The sequence below is a fragment of the Ranitomeya variabilis genome, chromosome 2 (genome assembly GCF_051348905.1).
Source record: "Ranitomeya variabilis isolate aRanVar5 chromosome 2, aRanVar5.hap1, whole genome shotgun sequence".
Lineage (NCBI taxonomy): Eukaryota > Metazoa > Chordata > Amphibia > Anura > Dendrobatidae > Ranitomeya > Ranitomeya variabilis.
In genome coordinates, this window is record NC_135233.1 from 1,113,985,481 (window position 1) to 1,114,010,683 (window position 25,203).

At 45.5% G+C, this 25,203-nt stretch overlaps 1 protein-coding gene across 2 annotated transcripts in view; it reads right to left on the reverse strand.

Annotated features, from left to right (window-relative positions):
- The window catches only part of LOC143808875 (uncharacterized), a 135,285-nt gene that overhangs the window by 4,083 nt on the left and 105,999 nt on the right, over positions 1-25,203 (reverse strand). For both annotated transcript variants that reach the window (XM_077292025.1, XM_077292024.1), the window contains 4 exons: positions 13,320-13,493; positions 1,924-2,115; positions 1,660-1,824; positions 350-473 (listed from right to left, as the gene is read on the reverse strand). In XM_077292025.1, coding sequence (XP_077148140.1) covers positions 350-473; positions 1,660-1,824; positions 1,924-2,115; positions 13,320-13,493 — 655 coding nt within the window. The remainder of the gene's footprint in view (positions 1-349; positions 474-1,659; positions 1,825-1,923; positions 2,116-13,319; positions 13,494-25,203) is intronic.

A 25,203-nucleotide genomic window follows, 5' to 3' on the forward strand; every position in this document is an offset into this window, starting at 1 on the left:
CTATGGTTCTTGCTTCCAAAGTAACGGTGTCTGAAATGTTATTAACAATCAGGAGACCCGTGGACTTCCAGACCATAACCCAGAGAAAACCTGCTCCTCTTTCATGATTTTGAAGCCAAAGGTTCCTGGTCCCATCTTAAGACTGAGGCAGTCTAATGTAAGGATATACGAGAATGTATAAATTACACATCAGTGCACATTCACACAAAGAATCAAAAGGCAATAATTATGCTAACCGGTAATTACAGACACGAGCATGCACAGCCTGGGACAGTAGTGAGGCTGTATTGTATCTGCCAGTTTTGACGAAAAAAAATTCCACCAAAAAATGACTGAAGTCTTCTCTTACCTGGTGATACAAGAGGCCGGTGCTCCTCCACCACAACGTCCTTATACTGCTCCCAGTGTCCTTCTACATAATCCCACTCCTCCATGGAGAAATAGAGAGTGACGTCCTGACACCTGACAGCAACCTGACAACCAAAGAGAACGACATTACCCAGAATCCTCCAGTGCATACTGTACAATCTCCCAGCAGTCTCCCCTCATCACCCAGAATCCTCCAGTGCATACTGTATAATCTCCCAGCAGTCTCCTCTCATCACCTAGAATCCTCCAGCGTATACTGTATAATCTCCCAGTAGTCTCCTCTCCGCTCAATAACCAGAATCCTCCAGTGTATACTGTATAATCTCCCAGCAGTCTCCTCTCAGCTCATCTTCCAGAACCCTCCAGTGTATACTGTATAATCTCCCAGCAGTCTCCTCTCCTCAACCAGAATCCTCCAGTGTATACTGTATAATCTCCCAGCAGTCTCCTCTCCGCTCATCACCCAGAATCCTCCAGAGTACACTGTATAATCTCCCAGCAGTCTCCTCTTCGCTCAACACCCAGAATCCTCCAGTGTATACTGTATAATCCCCAGCAGTCTCCTCTCATCACCCAGAATCCTCCAGTGTATACTGTATTATCTCCCAGCAGTCTCCTCTCATCACCCAGAATCCTCCAGTGTATACTGTATAATCTCCCAGCAGTCTCCTCTCATCACCCAGAATCCTCCAGAGTATACTGTATAATCTCCCAGCAGTCTCCTCTCATCACCCAGAATCCTCCAGTGTATACTGTATTATCTCCCAGCAGTCTCCTCTCATCACCCAGAATCCTCCAGTGTATACTGTATTATCTCCCAGCAGTCTCCTCTCATCACCCAGAATCCTCCAGTGTATACTGTATAATCTCCCAGCAGTCTCCACTCATTACCCAAAATCCCCCAGTGTACACTGTATAATCTCCTAGCAGTCTCTTCTTATCACCCAGAATCCTCCAGTGTATACTGTATAATCTCCCAGCAGTCTCCTCTCATCACCCAGAATCCTCCAGTGTATACTGTATAATATCCCAGCAGTCACCTCTCATCACCCAGAATCCTCCAGTGTATACTGTATAATCTCCCAGCAGTCTCCTCTCATCACCCAGAATCCTCCAGTGTATACTGTATAATCTCCCAGCAGTCTCCTCTCCTCACCCAGAATCCTCAAGTGAATACGGTATAATCTCCCAGCAGTCTCCGCTCATGACCCAGAATCCCCCAGTGTAATCTCCCAGCAGTCTCCTCTCCTCATCACCCAGAATCCCCCAGTGTAGTCTCCCAGCAGTCACCTCTCCGGTCAGCAGCTCAGTGATCTTGTTGGCCAGTTCTAGGACCTTCTTCTCAGGTGTCGGGGAGTGCAGGGGTTCTGTGATGGGGCTCTGGATCTTGCTCCGTCCTCCGGACATACAGGGGGTCACACGGTCACCGGACGTCTTCTTCACCACCGTGTGCTCCTGTGTACAGTGACAGACGCCGATCACCACAGATTCTATCCATCTTTTCAGTCCTGTTATATTAGTAGAGATCACAGTGATCTCATGGGAGACTCTCACCTTTCCCTTTAACAAGTCGATTATCTCCAGGGCGAGGAGTAATATTCTTGCAGTCATGTTGCTTTTGTCCTGGTCGCTCCTCGTTGGGTCATTTTTCATCCTGACGTCCTGGTACTGATCCTTCTGTCCTTCCATGTACTCCCACTCCTCCATGGAGAAATAGACAGCGGCATCCTGACACCTGACAGGAACCTGACAAACATACAGTTAGGTGCAGAAATCATTAGCCAGTGAGGAATCCTCATGATTTCAGCTCTGCAGGTCACTATTTTGCAATCTTTAAAATAAAACAACTGAGAAGTAATTGAAGTGGAGACATTCAGGTTTTATTAAAGGGGTTAAACAAAAATCTCCTGTGAAAGGTTTAGGAATTGCAGCCATTTTTCTACAAATTCACCTCATTTCATGGGTTGAAAAGTAATAGGGAGAATCAACTTTATCATAAAGAAAATGTTCTACTTTAACCCCCAAGGGTGGTTTGCATGTTAATGACCCGGCCAATTTTTACAATTCTGTCCACTGTCCCTTTATGAGGTTATAACTCTGGAATGCTTCAACGGATCCCAGTGATTCTGATTTATAGTGACCACATCACATTTGAAGTCACTTTGAGGGGTCTATAGGATAGAAAATATCCAAGTGTGACACCATTCTAAAAACTGTACCCCTCAAAATGCTCAAAGCCACATTCAAGAAGTTTATTAACCCTTCAGGTGTTTCACAGGAATTTTTGGAATGGTTAAAAAAATAAATAAATAAATAAAAATGAACATTTAACCTTTTTTTTTTTTAGACAAAAAATTTACTTCAAATCCAATTTGTTTTACTTCACCAATGGTAACAGGAGAAATTGGACCCCAAAAGTTGTTATACAATTTGTCCTCAGTACGCCGATAACCCATATGTGGGGGTAAACCACTGTTTGGGCGCATGGCAGAGCTCGGAAGTGAAGGGGCACCGTTTGACTGTACAATTAAAAATTGGTTGGAATTGAGATAGGACGTCATGTCACGTTTGGAGAACCCCTAATGTGCCTAAACAGTGGAAACCCCCCACAAGTGACACCATTTTGGAAAGTAAACCCCCTAAGGATCTTATCTAGATGTGTGGTGTGCACCTTGAACCCCCAAGTGTTTCACTACAGTTTATAATGCAGAGCCATGAAAATAAAAAATAAAAAATTTCCCACCAAAAAGATATTTTAGCCCCCAGTTTTGCATTTTCCCAACGGTAACCGAAGAAATTGGACCCCAAAAGTTGTTGTTCAATATGTCCTGAGTACGCCGATACCCGATATGTGGGGGGAAACCACCGTTTGGGCACATGGCAGAGCTTGGAAGGGAAGGAGCGCCGTTTGGAATGTAGACTCAGATGAAATGGCCTGCGGGCGTCACGTTGCGTTTGCAGAACCCCTGATGTGCCTAAACAGTAGTAACCTCCCACAAGTGACCCAATATTGATAACTAGACCCCCAAAGGAACTTATCTAGATGTGTTGTGAGAACTTTAAACCCCAAGTGTTTCACTACAGTTTATAACGCAGAGCCGTGAAAATAAAAAAATCTTTTTTTTTCCCACAAAAATGATTTTTTAGCCCCAAAATTTTTATTTTCCCAAGAGAAATTGAACCCCAAACTTGTTGTCCAATTTGTCCTAAGTACGCTGATACCCCATATGTTGGGGCAAACCCCTGTTTGGGCGCACAGGAGAGCTCGGAAGGGAAGGAGCACTGTTTTACTTTTTCAACGCAGAATTGGCTGGAATTGAGATAGGACGCCATGTCGCGTTTGGAGAGCCCCTGATGTGCCTAAACAGTGGAAACCCCCAATTCTAACCCTAATCCCAACCCTAACCACACTCCTAACCTTAATCCCACCCAACCCACCCCTAACCCTAATCCCAACCATAACCCTAAGCACACCCCTAACCCTAATCCCAACCATAACCCTAAGCACACCCCTAACCCTGACACACCCCTAACCCTAACTTTAGCCCCAACCCTAATAGGAAAATAGAAATACATTTTTCTATATCATTATTTTTCCCTAACTAAGGGGTAATATAGGGGGGATTTGATTTACTATTCATAGCGGGTTTTTTAGCAGATTTTTATGATTGGCAGCTGTTACACACTAAAAGACGCTTTTTATTGCAAAAAATAGTTTTTGCGTCATCACATTTTAAGAGCTATAATTTTTTCATATTTTGGTCCACAGAGTCACGTGAGGTCTTGTTTTTTGCAGGACTACTTGACGTTTTTATTGGTAATATTTTTGGGCACATGACATTTTTTGATCGCTTTTTATTCCGATTTTTGTGAGGTACAATTCATGAATTGCGTTTGGTAAAATGGATAAAGCAGTTTTATTCTTCGGGTCAGTACGATTACAGCGATACCTCATTTATATCTTTTTTAATGTTTTGGAGCTTTTATACAATAAAAACTATTTTATATAAAAAAAATAATTATTTTTGCATAGCTTTATTCTGAGGACTATAACTTTTATTTTTTCACTAATGACGCTGTATGGCGGCTCGTTTTTTGCAGGACAAGATGACGTTTTTAGCGGTACCATGTTTATTTATATCCGTCTTTTTGATTGCATGTTATTCCACCTTTTGTTCGGCAGTATGATGATAACGCATTGTTTTTTTGCCTTTTTTTTCCTCACTGAAGGGGTTAACTAGTGGGACAGATGCGGTGATACTAAATATGTTTACTTTTTTTTATTATTATTTACATAAAGAAATGTATTTATTGGAGCAATATTTTTTTTCTTTATTTAGGATTTTAAAAAAAATATTTTTATACAGTGTAGTTTTTTTTTTACTTTTTTTTTTTACTTTGTGTCAGATCAGCGATCTGACAGGCAGTGCAGGATGCTCTGTCACCTGCATCTTAAAAACATCTCCAGAATCCCACCTTTTCTCACCGTTAAAAATGCTAAGGCTACTTTCACACTAGCGTCAGACGACGCACGACGAATTGCGTCGTTGCGACGTACCGACGCTAGCAGTGAATGCGCCACACAACGGGGGCAGCGGATGCTGTTTTTCAACGCATCCGCTGCCCCATAGTGAGGTGCGGGGAGGCGGGGGCGGAGTTCCGGCCGCACATGCGCTGTCGGAAAAGACGGGAACGACGCACCAAAAAACGTTTTTTTGGTGGCGACGGTCCGACGCAACCGTCGCACGACAGTTGTGACGTGTGGCAAAGCGTCGCACCGCGTCGCTAATGCAAGTCAATGGAGAAAAAACGCATCCTGCAAGCACTTGCACGACGCTAGTGTGAAAGTAGCCTTAGACTCTTACTGTCGCTCTTATTCATTCCCGTCTGGACTACTGCAACTCTCTTCTGATCGGTCTCCCTCTTACCAAACTTTCTCCTCTCCAATCCATCTTGAATGCGGCAGCCAGGGTCATATTTCTGTCCAGCCGCTTCACCGATGCCTCCATCTTGTGCCAGTCATTACACTGGCTACCCATTCGCTACAGGGTCCATTATAAACTCATCTCTCTCACCCACAAAGCCCTCCATAGTTCTGCACCTCCTTATATCTCCTCTCTCATCTCTGTCTATCGCCCTACACGTGCCCTCCGTTCTACAAATGACGTAAGACTAACATCCCCTGTAATCCGAACCTCGCACCTCCGTCTCCAAGACTTCTCGTGCTGCGCCAGCTCTCTGGAATGCACTTCCCCAGACGATCAGGCTGATACCTAGCCCCGACCTATTCAAGCGAGCTTTAAAAACCCATCTCTTCAAACAAGCCTACCACACCAACTACTCGGTAAACTAACTTTGCCCTGTTCCCTCCTTCCAAATATTACTCTGAATCAGCACCCTACTATTCATCTGTCTCCACACCCTCCATGCACACGATAACTGCACTTGATACTTGACTATTGCACTTAAACACACGGGCTGATGACCGGATCATGCAGCTTTATATGAAAACTAGATGTTTCCAGCCAGCTAACGCTCGGCACGCTCATTGCTATCTAATTAACGCTGCTGGTGATTAAACTAAAGTAAACAATGACAACATTCAATAGCGCTTACGCAGGTGGTAAATTAACTTAAAATGAAGTTAATAATAATAATAATAATTAAAAATCAGAATAATACTAATACATTTTATTCACAGTGTAAAATCAAAAGCAAACTGGATTCGTGTGGTACTGTGGTGGCGGACGGAGCCTCAAGTGGTAATGTGTGGGGACGGAGCCTCATATGGTATGTGGGGGGCGGGATTATGTGTGGTGATGCGGTGGGGGGGCGAGATTATGTGTGGTAATGCGGTGGGGAGGCGGATTGTGTGTGGTAATGCGGTGGGGGGTGGGATTGTGTGTGGTAATGCGGTGGGGGGGGCCGGATTGTGTGGTGATGGGGTGGGGGGCTGGATTATGTGTGGTGATGTGGTGGGGGTGGAGCTACAGTGCAGGGGGCGGGATTAGCAAGTAATCATGATGCCTCATATATATAAATCCCTATGTATTATAATTGCCAGACCTGAAATAACGAGCACTTTTCTCCTATTGTGTCCCCCCATTTCCTTGTAGATTGTAAGCTTGCGAGCAGGGACCTCTCCCCTAATGTCACTGTTTAAATTGTCTTAGCTCGTACCAAATTTATTGTTTGTACATGTCCCCGCTTAATTGTAAAGTGCTGCGGAATATGTTGGCGCTATATAAATAAAAACTATTATTATAAAAATTATTAATTAATTAATAATGACACAGACTCCTTTAATAATCTTAATTAAACAATTAAACCATAAGCCCTTGTTTCCTGGAAGAGAATTAAAATAAAAAAAGCAACAATATTCCTTACATGTCCGCCAAGAAGATACATACTGACCCATGACGAGTCCAGCTCTGCTACATCTGGATGCCTTTGGCTGAACGGTGGCATTATGCCACCATTCAACCGGACATCCAGAACACAGCTGAGATTGAAGCTGGTGACTGGAGAAAATTTGGTCCAAGGTGGTCACGTGCACTGCAGTTCTCGCAATCAGCTAATCGTGAGAACTTGGCTAGTGACCGGATATAACACAGTCCTCGGCGGTCACGTGCACTGCAGTTCTCGCGATCAGCTAATCGTGAGAACTTGGCTAGTGACCGGATATAACACAGTCCTCGGCGGTCACGTGCACTGCAGTTCTCGCGATCAGCTAATCGTGAGAACTTGGCTAGTGACCGGATATAACACAGTCCTCGGCGGTCACGTGCACTGCAGTTCTCGCGATCAGCTAATCGTGAGAACTTGGCTAGTGACCGGATATAACACAGTCCTCGGCGGTCACGTGCACTGCAGTTCTCGCGATCAGCTAATCGTGAGAACTTGGCTAGTGACCGGATATAACACAGTCCTCGGCGGTCACGTGCACTGCAGTTCTCGCGATCAGCTAATCGTGAGAACTTGGCTAGTGACCGGATATAACCCAGTCCTCGGCGGTCACGTGCACTGCAGTTCTCGCGATCAGCTAATCGTGAGAACTTGGCTAGTGACCGGATATAACACAGTCCTCGGCGGTCACGTGCACTGCAGTTCTCGCGATCAGCTAATCGTGAGAACTTGGCTAGTGACCGGATATAACACAGTCCTCGGCGGTCACGTGCACTGCAGTTCTCGCGATCAGCTAATCGTGAGAACTTGGCTAGTGACCGGATATAACACAGTCCTCGGCGGTCACGTGCACTGCAGTTCTCGCGATCAGCTAATCGTGAGAACTTGGCTAGTGACCGGATATAACACAGTCCTCGGCGGTCACGTGCACTGCAGTTCTCGCGATCAGCTAATCGTGAGAACTTGGCTAGTGACCGGATATAACACAGTCCTCGGCGGTCACGTGCACTGCAGTTCTCGCGATCAGCTAATCGTGAGAACTTGGCTAGTGACCGGATATAACCCAGTCCTCGGCGGTCACGTGCACTGCAGTTCTCGCGATCAGCTAATCGTGAGAACTTGGCTAGTGACCGGATATAACCCAGTCCTCGGCGGTCACGTGCACTGCAGTTCTCGCGATCAGCTAATCGTGAGAACTTGGCTAGTGACCGGATATAACCCAGTCCTCGGCGGTCACGTGCACTGCAGTTCTCGCGATCAGCTAATCGTGAGAACTTGGCTAGTGACCGGATATAACCCAGTCCTCGGCGGTCACGTGCACTGCAGTTCTCGCGATCAGCTAATCGTGAGAACTTGGCTAGTGACCGGATATAACCCAGTCCTCGGCGGTCACGTGCACTGCAGTTCTCGCGATCAGCTAATCGTGAGAACTTGGCTAGTGACCGGATATAACCCAGTCCTCGGCGGTCACATGCACTGCAGTTCTCGCGATCAGCTAATCGTGAGAACTTGGCTAGTGACCGGATATAACCCAGTCCTCGGCGGTCACGTGCACTGCAGTTCTCGCGATCAGCTAATCGTGAGAACTTGGCTAGTGACCGGATATAACCCAGTCCTCGGCGGTCACGTGCACTGCAGTTCCCGCGATCAGCTAATCGTGAGAACTTGGCTAGTGACCGGATATAACCCAGTCCTCGGCGGTCACGTGCACTGCAGTTCCCGCGATCAGCTAATCGTGAGAACTTGGCTAGTGACCGGATATAGCCTAGTGCTCAGTGGTCACGTGCACTGCAGTTGTCGTGATCAGCTGATTGCGAGAACTGCAGTATAGGTGTACTTCTGGCTAAAATAAGGTACACCATTATTTAAATTAGTACACATGCATAGTAAGCTACTGTACGTTCCCGCATCTAATGAAAGTGTATGGGAAATTTACGCAGCAGAGACTGAGCATCTCCGCTACATAAATTGACATGCTACAGTCTGGAAAGATGCACCGCATGTCCATATCCGCAGGTAAGCCGGAGGTGTCCATGCATGCATAGTAGGCATGGGAGTTCTGGAAATCACATCCACTAAGCTGTAAACAGCTGGACACTGCAGTTTGGAAGCTGCGGGCAGCACCAAATGATATTGCTGGCCGGACGTTCCCCACCCCTGCTTCACAGCAATGACGACCTGAAGTCTGGAGGACATGGAAGTCACCCTCTCTGGTTTTCTCCAGTGTGAGGCTTTGCAGCCTTTCCTGCAGAAACTTCAGTTGTTGCTTGTTTGTTGATCTTTCTGCCTTCAGTTTTGTCTTCAGCTTGTGAAAGGCGGCTCGATGGGGCGGAGATCTGGAAATGACTCGGCCACTGCAGAATATTCCACTTCTTTGCTTTAGCAGGATGTTTTGGATGATTGTCCATCTTTCCTGTGACACACAGTCCAATCATCCTTGCTGCTTTTGGTTGAATCTGAGAAGAACTTATCACCCTGTACACACAGAATTAATACGGCGGCTTCTGTCTACAGTCACATCATCAATAACCACTAGTGACCCGATGCAATTAGAAGCCATGCATGAACGCACCATCACACAGCTCCACCATGTGTTACAGAAGATGTGCTGTGCTAAGGTTCAGGAGCCATTTCAAGCCTTCTCCATACTTTCTTCCTTCCATCATTCTGGTACAGACTGATCTTTGTTTTCTCTGCCTAAAGAATGCTTTTCCAGAACTGGGCGGCTTATTTTGAGGGTTTTTTTTTTTGCAAAGTCTGATTTGGCCTATTTTCAAGCAGATTAATGGTTTTCACCTTGTGGTAAACCCTCGGTATTTGCTCTTATGAAGGCTCCTCTTTACAGTAGACTTAGATGCCGATACACAGACTTCCTTGAGAGCGTTCTTCAATTGGGAAAGGAGCGAGGGATGTTGTGAAGGGGTTTTTCTTCACCATGTGAAGGATTTTGCGGTCATCCACCACTGTTGTCTTCTGTTGATCGCCAGGCTTTTTTGACTTACCAAGCTCACCACTGTGCTCTTTTTTTTGCAGAATATATCAAACTCTTGATTTGACCGGTCCTAACATTTCTGTTTTATGACGGATTTCTGTTTTCTACCTAAAGTTGGTCTGTTTCTCTTCCATTAAGAGCTGCTTTGTGGGTTTACAGCAACAGCTTCCAAATGCAAATACCACACCTGAAATCAGCTCCAGACCTTTTACCTGCTTAACTGATGATGTAGTACTGAGGGAATAGTTCCATAAAGAGCTTTTAAGATAATTGTCCAATTACCTTTGGTCCCTTTTAACCTTTAATTCCCAGAGCTTTTTTCGGTTTTGCGTTTTTGTTTTTCACTCCCCTCCTTCCCAGAGCCATAACTTTTTTATTTTTCAGTCAATATGGCCATGTGAGGGCTTATTTTTTTGTAGGACAAGTTGTATTTTTGAACAACACCATTGGTTTTACCATGTCGGGTGCTAGAAAACGGGAAAATAATTCTAAGTATGGTGAAATTGTAAAAAAAAGTGCAATCCCACACTTGTTTTTTGTTTGTTTTTTGCTAGGTTCACTAAATCTTAAAACTGACCTGCCATTGTGATTATATGGGTCATTATGAATTCATAGACACCAAACATGTCTAGGTTCTTTGTTATCTAAGTGGTAAAAAAAAAATATTCCAATCTATGCTTAAAGACAAAAAAAAAAAAAAAAGAAAAATTGCGCCGAGATGCGAACTCGGCTTCAGGAAAATGGCCGCCGCAATCCCCATCTGCGCACGCGCGGCATCCCGCGGCCATTTTCCTGAAGCCCCGGGCAGCAGAGCGCTCCACCTGCGCACGCGCGGCCCCAGGAAGATGGCCGCCACCACCGGTAACAACAGGATTCACCCGCCTCTGCTGCATTACCGGGCTGCTGCATCACCTCACCGGGGAAAGGGACCCCGCTCACTGCGCCTCCTCATCCCCGCACCTCTGCCGCCGCACCTCTGCCACCACGGTAAGCCTGCATTGCGACTATTAGACGCACCCCCCATTTTCCCCCCTTTTTTGGGGGGGAAAAAGTGCGTCTTATAGTCCGTAAAATACGGTAATTCTGGCGTTTTGAATTTTTTTCTCGTTACACCATTTAGCGATCAGGTGAATTTTTTTTATTGATAGATCAGGCGATTCTGAATGCGGTGATACCAAATATGTGTAGGTCTGACTTTTTTTTTTTTATTGTTATATTTTGAATGGGGTGAAAGGGGGGTGATTTGAATATATATATATATATATATATATATATATATATATATATATATATATATATATATATATATATATATATATATTTTTTTTTTACTTTTGCCATGCTTCAATAGCCTCCATGGGAGGCTAGAAGCTGGCATAGCCTGATCTGCTCTGCTACATAGGAGCGAAGTTCAGATCGCCCCTATGTAGCTGAATTACAGCATTGCTATGAGCACCGACCACAGGGTGGCGCTCATAGCAATCCTGCATCAACAAATATAGATGTCTTCAGGAGACCTCTAGTTGTCATGCCGACGCACCGCTGACCCCCGACCCACGATCACGTGACGGGGGTCAGCAGTGCGTGCATTTCCGGCCCAGTGGCCGGAAGCGCTTGTTAAATGCTGCTGTCAAGAGTTTGACAGCGGCATTTAACTAGTTAATAGGTGTGGGCGGATTGAGTTTCCACCTGCGCCTATTGCAGGCACATGTAAGCTGTTCAAAACAACTGACATGTCGTAGCTTTGAGGTGGGCTCACCGCCGGAGCCCACCTCAAAGAGGGGGTACTGACGTCGGACGCACTATTTTGTCCGACGTCAGTAAAGGGTTAAATAAGGCAGCTCTGTATTATAAAGCTGTAATTCCTAAACCCTTTCTCCAATTAGGATAAAAATCCTCTCAAATTAAAGCTGAGAGTCGGCAATGGTATCCCAGACTGATTATATAACGTTTTGGTAAACAGCTAAAATCCCAAAACTTGTGTCACTGTCCAAATAATTCTGGAGCTGCTGTATACCAACATCACCCAGAATCCTCCAGTGTACACTGTATAATCTCCCAGCAGCCTCCTCTCATCACCCAGAATCCTCCAGTGTATACTGTATAATCTCCCAGCAGCCTCCTCTCATCACCCAGAATCCTCCAGTGTACACTGTATAATCTCCCAGCAGTCTCCTCCCATCACCCAGAATCCTCCAGTGTATACTGTATAATCTCCCAGCAGTCTCCTCTCATCACCCAGAATCCTCCAGTGTATACTGTATAATCTCCCAGCAGTCTCCTCCCATCACCCAGAATCCTCCAGTGTATACTGTATAATCTCCCTGCAGTCTCCTCTCATCACCCAGAATCCTCCAGTGTATACTGTATAATCTACCAGCAGTCTCCTCCCATCACCCAGAATCCTCCAGTGTATACTGTATAATCTCCCAGCAGTCTCCTCTCATCACCCAGAATCCTCCAGTGTATACTGTATATCTCCCAGCAGTCTCCTCTCATCACCCAGAATCCTCCAGTGTATACTGTATAATCTCCCAGCAGTCTCCTCTCATCACCCAGAATCCTCCAGTGAACACTGTATAATCTCCCAGCAGTCTCCTCTCATCACCCAGAATCCTCCAGTGTATACTGTATAATCTCCCAGCAGTCTCCTCTCATCACCCAGAATCCTCCAGTGTATACTGTATAATCTCCCAGCAGTCTCCTCTCATCACCCAGAATCCTCCAGTGTATACTGTATAATCTCCCAGCAGTCACCTCTCCTCACCCAGAATCCTCCAGTGTATACTGTATAATCTCCCAGCAGTCTCCTCTCATCACCCAGAATCCTCCGGTGTATACTGTATAATCTCCCAGCAGTCTCCTCTCATCACCCAGAATCCTCCAGTGTATACTGTATAATCTCCCAGCAGTCTCCTCTCATCACCCAGAATCCTCCAGTGTATACTGTATAATCTCCCAGCAGTCTCCTCTCATCACCCAGAATCCTCCAGTGTACACTGTATAATCTCCCAGCAGTCTCCTCTCATCACCCAGAATCCTCCAGTGTATACTGTATAATCTCCCAGCAGTCTCCTCTCATCACCCAGAATCCTCCAGTGTATACTGTATAATCTCCCAGCAGTCTCCTCTCATCACCCAGAATCCTCCAGTGTATACTGTATAATCTCCCAGCAGTCTCCTCTCATCACCCAGAATCCTCCAGTGTATACTGTATAATCTCCCAGCAGTCTCCTCTCATCACCCAGAATCCTCCAGTGAACACTGTATAATCTCCCAGCAGTCTCCTCTCATCACCCAGAATCCTCCAGTGTATACTGTATAATCTCCCAGCAGTCTCCTCTCATCACCCAGAATCCTCCAGTGTATACTGTATAATCTCCCAGCAGTCTCCTCTCATCACCCAGAATCCTCCAGTGTATACTGTATAATCTCCCAGCAGTCTCCTCTCATCACCCAGAATCCTCCAGTGTATACTGTATAATCTCCCAGCAGCCTCCTCTCATCACCCAGAATCCTCCACTGTATTACTGTAGCATTTCCCAGCAGTCACCTCTCCAGTCAGCAGCTCTGTGATCTCGTTGGTGAGATCTAGGACCTTCTTCTCAGGCATCGGGGAGTGTGGGGCTTCTGTGATGGGGCTCTCACTCCTGCTCCCTCTTCCGGATACATGGAGATGGATGATGGGAGTCACACAGTCACCTGATGCCTTCTCTATGGTGTAATCCTGTATAAGGAGAGATGCTGATGAATATTACACATAAGGAAACATAAGAACATGACATTTTATGTGTGGTCTCAGCAGCTGCCCATCCATCTCACCAGGAGAGCTCATGTGGCACTGACTACCTGGATTACTCCCTGCTGTTTGGGAGGTCCGAGGACCCTGGTAGTTGGAGATCGAGAGTCAACACAAAACTGCTGCCAGTGGTTTGGTGGTGGTGCTGTCTGGGCCGCTCTGTCAGCAGTGTGCTGGATACAGCCGTGAGGGGTGAAGATAGAAAGATACAGGCAGACACTGATACAGGAGACTCTTCTATGGAATCCATCTTGGATATAGAAGCCGAGGTGGAATCGGGAACAAAACCTGGTAACTTCTCAGAGAATAACGGGAAACCCTCTGAAAGGCATCCTGTTACCTATACTAATAATAGGTGTCGTTTGCCAAAAATATTTCCCCAAATTCATCACTGGGGGGTCTATCAATAAGATCGATTATTAATAGTAAAGAGCATGAAGGGGGGTGATGTTGGTGAGGAATCTCGTATGTAAAACAACAAGTTTCTTCTCTACTAAAGGAATTTAGTTTTCTGTAGACCGACAAAGTGACCGATTTGGAAGATCAATGTACACAGCTGAACATTAGATGTACAGATCTTCTTGAAGGCCCGGAAGGTCAGGACTATATGATATTTATATCAGGACTGTATGGGAGGAACACATTATCCTTGTCTGCATGAATTACATGAAGGAGTTAGCAGGAGACATTACTTTGTTACTTGTGGTGGAGTTGGTGTCTGCCGGTTGAGAACTCCATATAGGGGATAAATCTAGGAAAGTGATCACTGGAGGGTTTTATTTTCTTTATGCTGCATGAAGCAGATCTTTTAATATCCCAAACTGTTTTAATAAAAACTAAAAAGAATGGAAATATTTTATAAAAAACAAACAAACAAACCCATATTTGACTACAGAAACTACTGAGGTCACTCAGGTCCTTGCAGTTTAGATCGAAAGATGCCAGCTCTGCTAGACAGAGAGGAAAGAGGCAAAATACAACCATGATCATTAGGTGCCAAAGAGCTGCGATGGCAAGCGGAGCCGAACAATATCCACTAGGTCCGACATGTACAGAAGCCTGAAGTAAGGTCTAATATGCAGCCAGTGTTACAACTGTACATGGAATTCAGCAATTCTTAGTGAGGCCTCCATGGCCATCTTGGCACTAGTCATTGCTTGGCAGCCCACAGGGAATATTTTGATTTTCAGACTTTTATCCCCATATAGCAATGAAGCCTCTTGTGTTCTTGGATCAGATAGCGGTCGGTTGAGGGAGTTGGCACAGGTATACCATTTCTCTGCCTGGCTGCCACACTTCATGTCCCCAGAACTCCCAACCCTTATCCTGGGAGACATCAACATCCCCACTTCCACATCTGCATCCCAGCTTCTTTCACTAACCACTTCGCTCAGCCTCTCACAGCTCTCAACCTCTGAGACACACAAGGACGGTAACACCCTTTACCTGGTCTTTGTCTGGCTCTGTTCAATCTCCTACTTGGATAACTCACCGCTTCCTCTCTCTGACCACAACATTTTCTCCTTCACGCTCACAAATCCTCGCCCAACCCAGCACACTCCTACCTGTTACACATACAAAAATCTACAAGCCATTAACCCTCGTACACTTTCAGAATCCTTAAGGTACCGTCACACTAAACGATATCGCTAGCGATCTGTGACGTTGCAGCGTCCTGGATAGCGATATCGTTGTGTTTGACACGCAGCAGCGATCAGGATCCTGCTGTGATATCGTTGGTCGGAGCAGAAAGTCCAGAACTTTATTTGGTCGTCAGATCGCCGTGTATCGTTGTGTTTGACAGCAAAAGCAACGATACCAGAGATGTTTTACAATGGTAACCAGGGTAAATATCGGGTTACTAAGCGCAGGGCCGAGCTTAGTAACCCGATGTTTACCCTGGTTACCAGTGTAAAATGTAAAAAAAACAAACAGTACATACTCACCTTCGCGTCCCCCGGCGTCCGCTTCCTGCACTGACTGAGTGTTTTTTTTTACATTTACGCTGGTAACCAGGGTAAAAATCGGGTTACTAAGCGGGGCCCTGCGCTTAGTAACCCGATGTTTACCCTGGTTACCAGGGGTCTTCGGCATCGTTGGTCGCTGGAGAGCTGTCTGTGTGACAGCTCTCCAGCGACCAAACAGCGACGCTGCAGCGATCGGCATCGTTGTCTTTATCGCTGCATCGTCGCTTAGTGTGACGGTACCTTTACACTCATCACTGTCTCCAATCTCGTTTTTTTCCTGTCCTGATCTGGCTGTACATCACTACAATGACACTCTCAGAAGCACCCTGGACCAAGTAGCTCCCCTCACGCTCAGAACCTCCAAGCACAGAGTAAAACAGCCCTGGCTCACATCGCAAAATCTATTTCTCCAGCGATGCTCTAGGTGTGCTGAACGCTTATGGAGGAAAATTTGCACAGCAGAAGACTTCATCCACTTCAAATTTATGTTAAGAACCTATAACTCTTCCCTTCACCTCGCCAAACAGACCTACTTCACCACTCTGATCTCCTCAATATCCAACAACACCAAGAAACTTTGACACCTTTCAATCCCTCGCATAAGCCCCCATCACAGACATTTGTGCTGATGACCTGGCCTCCCACTTTACAGAGAAAACTGATAATATCTGTCACGAAATCTGCTCCCAGCCACTAGGTGCCATGACTCCCATCCTTCCATGCATTTCCCCTGGCTCACTCTCCACATTTGATCCCATCACAGAAGAGGCTTCAGTCACTAGGCATTAAGGACACTGCTCTGTCCTGGTTCTCTTCCTATCTTTCTGACCGCTCCTTCAGTGTTTAGTTCACTGGCTCCACTTCATCTCCTCTTCCTCTCACTGTCGGGGTACCTCAGGGATCCGCCCTTGGCCCTCTTCTCTTTACACGGCCCCAATTGGACAGACCATCAGTAGATTTGGCTTTCAGTACCATCTTTACGCCGATGACACACAACTATACACGTCATCCCCTGACCTTACCCCCGCTGTACTACAGAACACCAGTGACTGACTGTCCGCAGTCTCCAACATCATGTCCGCTCTCTGAAACTCAAACTTACCAAAACTGAACTTCTTCTGCTCCCGCCATCTATTAATCTTCCTAAATCTGACATTTCCCCTTCTGTGGGTGGAACCATAATAACGCCCTGGAAGCAGGCGCGCTGTCTGGGTGTTATGTTTGACTCCGATCTCTCCTTCTCCTCCCACATACAATCTCTTGCCCACTCTTGCTGCTTACACCTAAAGAACATCTCTAGAATCTGCCCTTTTCTCACCATGGAAGTAACAAAAACTCTCACTGTTGCCCTGACCCACTCCCACCTGGACTACTGTAATGCTCTATTAATTGGCCTCCTCCACACTCTACTTTCCCTTCTCCAGTCTATCCTTAATGCAGCAGCCAGTGTCGTCCATCCAGCTAATCGGTACTTGGACGCGTCCGCTCTTAGTCAGTCATTACACTGGCTGCCCATTCATTATAGGATCCAATTCAAAGTACTTGTTCTCACCCTCAAAGCTCTCCACAGTGCGGCACCCCATACATCTCCTCCCTCATTTCTGTCTATCGGCCTAGCCGACGGCTGCGCTGTGCAAATGACTTTCGACTAACCTCTGCACTAGTCCGTACCTACAACTCCCGACTCCAAGACTTCTCCCGCGTTGCGCCAATCCTCTGGAATGCTCTACCCAAAGAAATTAGGACCAACCACAATTTGCACAGTTTTTGGCACTCTCTCACATCTGTTCAGAGCGGCCTATCACGTTCCCTAATCAAAATCATTTTATATGTAAGTGTGTGTGTAGCCGATTCACTATCTTTATCTATCCACCTCCCTGAAGATGGCTGAACCATCATTGTAAATACGCATCTGTACTTTGTAAGCTCTCACGAGCAGGGGCGGCTTACTGTGCTTTAATTATTGCATTATTGTTAACGTTGTTACTTATGACTGTTGTTTGAAACTGTTAAACTGTAAAGTGCTGCGGAATATGTTGGTGCTAAATAAAGATTATTATTATTTTTTGTCCCAGGGGCTCTCATAGCTCTAGGACTATACCTAAGACAAAATTAGAAGTCAGTAGAAAGGTGTAAAAGAAATTATAATACTAGGAATGTTAGGATTAATATGCCATTCACATGATTAAAACTGCACAACAGCGCCATAACATCTGTGAACTCTTATTACAGGTTAGGAGGAACTCTGGAGCGAGAGGGGATCTAACAACGTCATTCCTGACACCTCGGCCTGGAGAGTGGAGCTTCAAAGGCTGGCAGATGGTCCTTTGTAGACAAACATCCCCCATGGGATAAACAATGACAAGATGTTAACATATGGGGTCGGTCTGAGCTGAGTGTGATCCATAAACCTTCAAGGAAACATAAGAAGAACTTTACACAGAAAAGTTTAGGTATTTTTTATTTCTCACTATAATATAGAATTGTTTTGATTATTTGTGTGTCCCATTATTTTCTCCTTTTATACCTTTTCTTATAGTCGCTGTGCATTTTATAATAAAGCTTAACCCCTTCACCCCCAAGGGTGGTTTGCACGTTAATGACCGGGCCAATTTTTACAATTCTGACCACTGTCCCTTTATGAGGTTATAACTCTGGAACGCTTTGACGGATCTTGGCGATTCTGACATTGTTTTCTCGTGACATATTGTACTTCATGTTAGTGGTAAAATTTATTCGATATAACTTGCGTTTATTTGTGAAAAAAATGGAAATTTGGCGAAAATTTTGAAAATTTTGCAATTTTCCAACTTTGAATTTTTATGCCCTTAAATCACAGACATATGTCACGCAAAATACTTAATAAGTAACATTTCCCACATGTCTACTTTACATCAGTACAATTTTGGAACCAAAATTTTTTTTTGTGACGGAGTTATAAGGGTTAAAAGTTGACCAGCAATTTCTCATTTTTACAACACCATTTTTTTTTTAGGGACCACATCTCATTTGAAGTCATTTTGAGGGTTCTATATGATAGAAAATACCCAAGTGTGACACCATTCTAAAAACTGCACCCCTCAAGGTGCTCAAAACCACATTCAAGAAGTTTATTAACCCTTCAGGTGTTTCACAGGAATTTTTGGAATGTTTAAATAAAAATGAACATTTAGCTTTTTTTCACACACAATTTATTTCAGCTCCAATTTGTTTTATTTTCCCAAGGGTAACAGGAGAAAATGGACCCCCAAAGTTGTTGTACAATTTGTCCTGAGTACGCTGATACCCCATATGTGAGGGTAAACCACTGTTTGGGCGTATGGCAGAGCTCGGAAGGAAAGGAGCGCCATTTGACTTTTCAATGCAAAATTGGCTGGAATTGAGATGGGACGCCATGTTGCATTTGGAGAGCCCCTGATGTGCCTAAACACTGAAACCCCCCACAAGTGACACCATTTTGGAAAGTAGACCCCCTAAGGAACTTATCTAGATGTGTGGTGAGCACTTTGACCCACCAAGTGCTTCACAGAAGTTTATAATGCAGAGCCGTAAAAATAAAAAATCATATTTTTTCACAAAAATGATCTTTTTGCCCCCAATTTTTTATTTTCCCAAGGGTAAGAGAAGAAATTGGACCCCAAAAAATGTTGTGCAATTTGTCCTGAGTACGATGATACCCCATATGTGGGTGTAAACCATTGTTTGGGCGCATGGCAGAGCTTGGAAGGGAAGGAGCGCCATTTGACTTTTCAATGCAAAATTGACTGGAATTGAGATGGCACGCCATGTTGCGTTTGGAGAGCCCCTGATGTGCCTAAACATTGAAACTCCCTACAAGTGACACCATTTTGGAAAGTAGACCCCCTAAGGAACTTATCTAGATGTGTTTTGAGAGCTTTGAACCCCCAAGTGTTTCACTACAGATTATAACGCAGAGCCGTGAAAATAATTTTTATTTTTTTTCTCAAAAATGATTTTTTAGCACCCAGCTTTGTATTTTTACAAGGGTAACAGAATAAATTGGACCCCAAAATTTGTTTTCCAATTTGTCCTGAGTACGCTGATACCCCATATGTGGGGGGGAACCACTGTTTGGGCGCATGACAGAGCTCGGAAGGGAAGGAGCGCCATTTGGAATGCAGACTTAAATGGATTGGTCAGCAGCCGTCACGTTGCATTTGCAGAGCCCCTGATGTACCCAAACAGTACAAACCCCCCACAAGTGACCCCATATTGGAAACTAGACCTCCCAAGGAACTTATCTAGATGTGTTTTGAGAACTTTGAACCCCCAAGTGTTTCACTAAAGTTTATAGCGCAAAGCCGTGAAAATAAAAATTCTTTTTTTTTTTCACAAAAATGATTTTTTAGCCCCCAGTTTTGTATTTTCACAAGGGTAACAGGATAAATTAGACCCCAAAAGTTGTTGTCCAATTTGTCCTGAGTACGCTGATACCCCATATGTGGGGGGGAACCACTGTTTGGGTGCATGACAGAGCTCGGAAGGGAAGGAGCGCCATTTGGAATGCAGCCTTAAATGGATTGGTCTGCAGGCGTCACGTTACATTTGCAGAGCCCCTGATGTACCCAAACAGTACAAACCCCCCACAAGTGACCCCATATTGGAAACTAGACCTCCCAAGGAACTTATCTAGATGTGTTGTGAGAACTTTGAACCCCCAAGTGTTTCACTACAGTTTATAACGCAGAGCCGTGAAAATAAAACATCTTTTTTTTCCCACAAAAATGATTTTTAGCCCCCCAAATTTTTATTTTCCTAAGGATAACAAGAGAACTTGGACCCCAGAAGTTGTTGTTCAATTTGTCCCGAGTACGCTGATAACACATATGTTGGGGTAAACCCCTTTTTGGGCGCACGGGAGAGCTCGGAAGGGAAGGAGCACTGTTTTACTTTTTCAACGCAGAATTGGCTGGAATTGAGATTGGACGCCATGTCGCGCTTGGAGAGCCCCTGATGTGCCTGGACAGTGGAAACTCCCCAATTCTACCTGAAACCCTAACCCAAACACACCCCTAACCCTAATCCCAACGGTAACCCTAACCACACCCCTAGCCCTGACACACCCATAATTCTAATCCCAACCCTAATCCAAACGTAAATGTAATCCAAACCCTAACCCTAACTTTAGCCCCAACCCTAACTTTAGCCCCAACCCTAACTTTACCTCCAACCCTAGCCCTAACCCTAACCCTAAACGTGACTGAAATACGTGGCACTGAAATACGTGGCACTGAAATACGTGGCACTGAAATACGTGGCACTGAAATACGTGGCACTGAAATATGTGATACGTGGCACTTAAATACATGGCACTGAAACACGTGGCACTGAAATACGTGATACGTGGCACTGAAATACGTGGCACTGAAATACGTGGCACTGAAATACGTGCAACTGAAATACGTGGTACTAAAATATGTGGCACTGAAATACGTGATACGTGGCACTGAAATACGTGATACGTGGCACTGAAATACGTGGCACTGAAACACGTGGCACTGAAATACGTGGCACTGAAATACGTGGCACTGAAATACGTGGCACTATGACTGTCAGAAAATGTTCATTAAACGGTTAGGGGTGAGGTTAGGGGTAGAGTTAGGGTTAGGGTTTGGATCCCTTTATCACCTTGATGGTGGTGGGTGGCTTTTCAGTGTGTTTTCTGTTTTTTTTCGAAAAAATGCATGCGTTTTTAACGCAAACAAACGCATGTGCTTAAAAACGCAAGAAAATACTGCAGGTTGTATTTCTGAAAATGAACGCATGCAGAAAAAAACCGCATGCGTTTGAAAACGCGACCAAACGCGTACAAAAAAACCGCATGCGTTTTCAATGTTAAATATAGGGAAAAAACGCATGTTTTTTTTGTGCAAAAAACGCTGCAGACAAAAACGCAAGTGTGAAACCAGCGACGCTTTTTATAGCAAAAAAGTTTTTGCGTCTCCACATTTTGAGACCTATAATTTTTCCACATTTTGCTCCACAGAGTCATGTGAGGTCTTGTTTTTTGCGGGACGAGTTGACGTTTTTATTGGTACCATTTTCGGACACGTGACCGTTTTTGATCGCTTTTTATTCCGATTTTTGTGAGGCAGAATGACCAAAAACCTGCTATTCATGAATTTCTTTTGGGAGAGGCGTTTATACCGTTCCGCGTTTGGTAAAATTGATAAAGCAGTTTTATTCGTCGGGTCAGTATGATTACAGCGATATCTCATTTATATCATTTTTTTATGTTTTGGCGCTTTTATACGATAAAAACTAAAATATAGAAAAAATAATTATTTTGGTATCGCTTTATTCTCAGGACTATAACTTTTTTATTTTTTTGCTGATGATGCTATATGGCGGCTCGTTTTTTGCGGGACAAGATGACGTTTTCAGCGGTACCATGGATATTTATATCAGTCTTTTTGATCGCGTGTTATTCCACTTTTTGTTCGGCGGTATGGTAATAAAGCGTTGTTTTTTGCCTCGTTTTTTTTTTTTTTTTTCTTACGGTGTTTACTGAAGGGGTTAACTAGTGGGGCAGTTTTATAGGTTGGGTCGTTACGGACGCGGCGATACTAAATATGTGTACTTTTATTGTTTTGGTTTTTTTATTTAGATAAAGAAATGTATTTATGGGAATAATATATATATTTTTTTTATTATTTATTTAGGAATTTTTTTTTATTTTTTTTTTTTTTACACATGTGGAAAAATTTTTTTTTTACTTTTTTACTTTGTCCCAGGGGGGGGGGACATCACAGATCATTGATCTGGCAGTGTGCACAGCACTCTGCCAGATCGGCGATCTGCTGTGCAGGGCTGCAGGCTTACCAAGCGCTTGCTCTGAGCAGGCACTCGGTAAGCCACCTCCCTCCCTGCAGGACCCAGATGCCGCGGCCATCTTGGATCCGGGACCTGCAGCCAGGAAGGAGGTAGGAGACCCTCGCAGCAACGCGATCACATCGCGTTGCTCCGGGGGTCTCAGGGAAGCCAGCAGGGAGCCCCCTCCCTGCGCGATGCTTCCCTATACCGCCGGTACACTGCGATCATGTTTGATCGCGGTGTGCCGGGGGTTAATGTGCCGGGGGCGGTCCATGACCGCTCCTGGCACATAGTGCCGGATGTCAGCTGCGATATGCAGCCGACACCCGGCCGCGCTCCCCCCGTGAGCGCCGCTGATCGGTGATGACGTACTATCCCGTCGGCGGTCATACGGGCCCACCCCACCTCGACGGGATAGTACGTCTGATGTCAGGAAGGGGTTAAAAAAGTTTGGTCTTTCTCTGCTCTAAGAATCCATAGCCTTTTGGAGAGTGTGAGGTCTACCGACTGTCGGATAGCAGTGTGTATTTTGGGGACTCATCACCCAGTTTGATGAGGGGTGGCAGCTTGTTAAGCCTCTGGGACGTGTGGTTTTGGCGGCAGGGGAATTCATGATGACTTTGAAGTCTATAACCGAGACAAGTGTAATGAGTGAAATGAGAGATTAAACCTTGCAGTTGCGCTCCATGTCCCGTGCTGAAAAGTATGTACCGTATTTTTCCGACTAGAAGACGCACTTTTTCCCCCCAAAAATTGTGAGGATAATGGGGGGTGCATCTTATAATTGGAACGCAGGCTTACCGGCATTGTGGCGACGACAGAGGTGCGAGGATGATGTGGCGCGGTGAGCGGTATGGCGTGAGCAGGGTCCCGTCCACATTTGAGGTGAATCCGCGGCCCGGTATTGAAGGAGAGCAGCAGAGCTGGGTGAGTTACGGTTTTCCCGGCGGCCATCTTCCTGAGGCCGCGCGTGCGCAGATTGAGTTTTCTGCTTCCTGGGGCTTCAGGAAAATGGCCGCGGGAGGCCGCGCGTGCGCAGATGGAGATCGCGGCGGCCCTTTTCCTGAAGCTGAGTTCGCAGATTGAGATCTCGGCTTCAGGAAAATGGCCGCCGCGATCTCCATCTGCGAACATGAGGCCTCCCGCGGCCATTTTCCTGAAGCCCTGGGAAGCAGAGTACTGAATCTGCGCACGCGCGGCCTCAGAAAGATGGCCGCCGCCACCGGGAAAACCGTAACTCACCCAGCTCTGCTGCTCTCCTTCAATACCGGGCCGCGGATTCACCTCAAATGTGGACGGGACCCTGCTCACGCCATACCGCTCACCGCACCACATCATCCCCGCACCTCTGTCGCCGCCACAATGCCGGTAAGCCCGCTGCCACCGGGAAAACCGTGACTCACCCAGCTCTGCTGCTCTCCTTCAATACTGCCGTGGCATCACCTCAAATGTGGAAGGGACCCTGGCCGCCGCCACCTGAGGAAGTGACCGCACATCTGCCGCCGCTACAGCACTGCCGCAACCTCCCCATGGACACCAAGCCATGGCGTCGCCCACCTAAGCAGGATGGGACCCTGCTCAGGTGCACGCCATTCCGCCCACCACACCTCAGCATCACCTCACCTCTGCCACCACCATGCCTCCTGTGACCCTGCTCTGCCACTGGCTGCCCTCAGGTAAGAGATCTTAAATTCGGACAATAAAATATCTTTTATTCTGCAATTTTCACCCCAAATTTGGGGTGCGTCTTATGGTACGGTGCGTCTTATAGTCCGAAAAATACGGTACCTGACAAAGGGCTACACAGTTTGAGATCAAGTCAAAACACCCAAACAATCCAAGGATTAAACTACTGGAGAGAAAAGTAAAAGCCGGACTGAAATCCAAATATCAGACAGGGGTAAACTCTACAGGAGCAGTAAAGCAACATACTAGATGAGAAGAGATAGGATATCGGGGGGGGGGGGGGGCGGAATACATTTCCGACCACCCATAGATTATGAATCTCCTGGCATTCTCCTCTGCAGTAATGTTATAAAACATCACTACATAGTATAGCGGCTGCACCAGATTATGCAGGTGCAGAAATAGGGAGCCGGCTGTCTGCCACTGCTGGACTCCCCATAGTAGACTCCCCAGTTCTTAAATATCAAAAAGTTTTCCCAAAACCTTTGCTTTTCCCAACAGAAGATTTTCAAGGGGGCATGTTTCTCTATGGGATCTTCCACCATGTGCAGAGGATATTTTATTCTGTAGGCGCTTCGATATCTCACTGCAGGGAGGATGAACTACGGTAATCTCTACAGCCTTCTCCATGTGTCACTGTAGATGGAGACACTTTCTCTAAAGGTTCTTATGCCATGTGTCTCTGTAGGTAGGGGTCACTTTTCTCCGAAGAAGCCTCCTCCATATGTCTCAGTAGGTGTGGAGCACTAATCTCTATAAGTTTCTCCTTTTTACACTAAGTGGGGGGCACTTTTACCTACAGGATCCTCCATCATGTGTCACTTCATGTGGTGGAACTAATCTCTACAGGCTCCTCCATATGTCACTTTTCACAGAGGCACTTTCTCTACAGGTTCTTCTGCCATGTATCTCTGGAGGTAGGGGACACATTTCTTTACAGGTATCATTTTGTCACCTGTAATTTATTTTATCTGACCACAGAATATTCTCCCACAAGGAGTGAGTTATTTTTATATAACTTTTGGCAAAGTTCACTTACTTTATTTTATGCCTTTCTTTAAGCGGTGGGGTTTGCCTCAACTTTTGAACATAGCATGCTATGTTTTTCTACAGTACGTGCCAAGTAAAGCATGTGCTGAAAACATAACTCC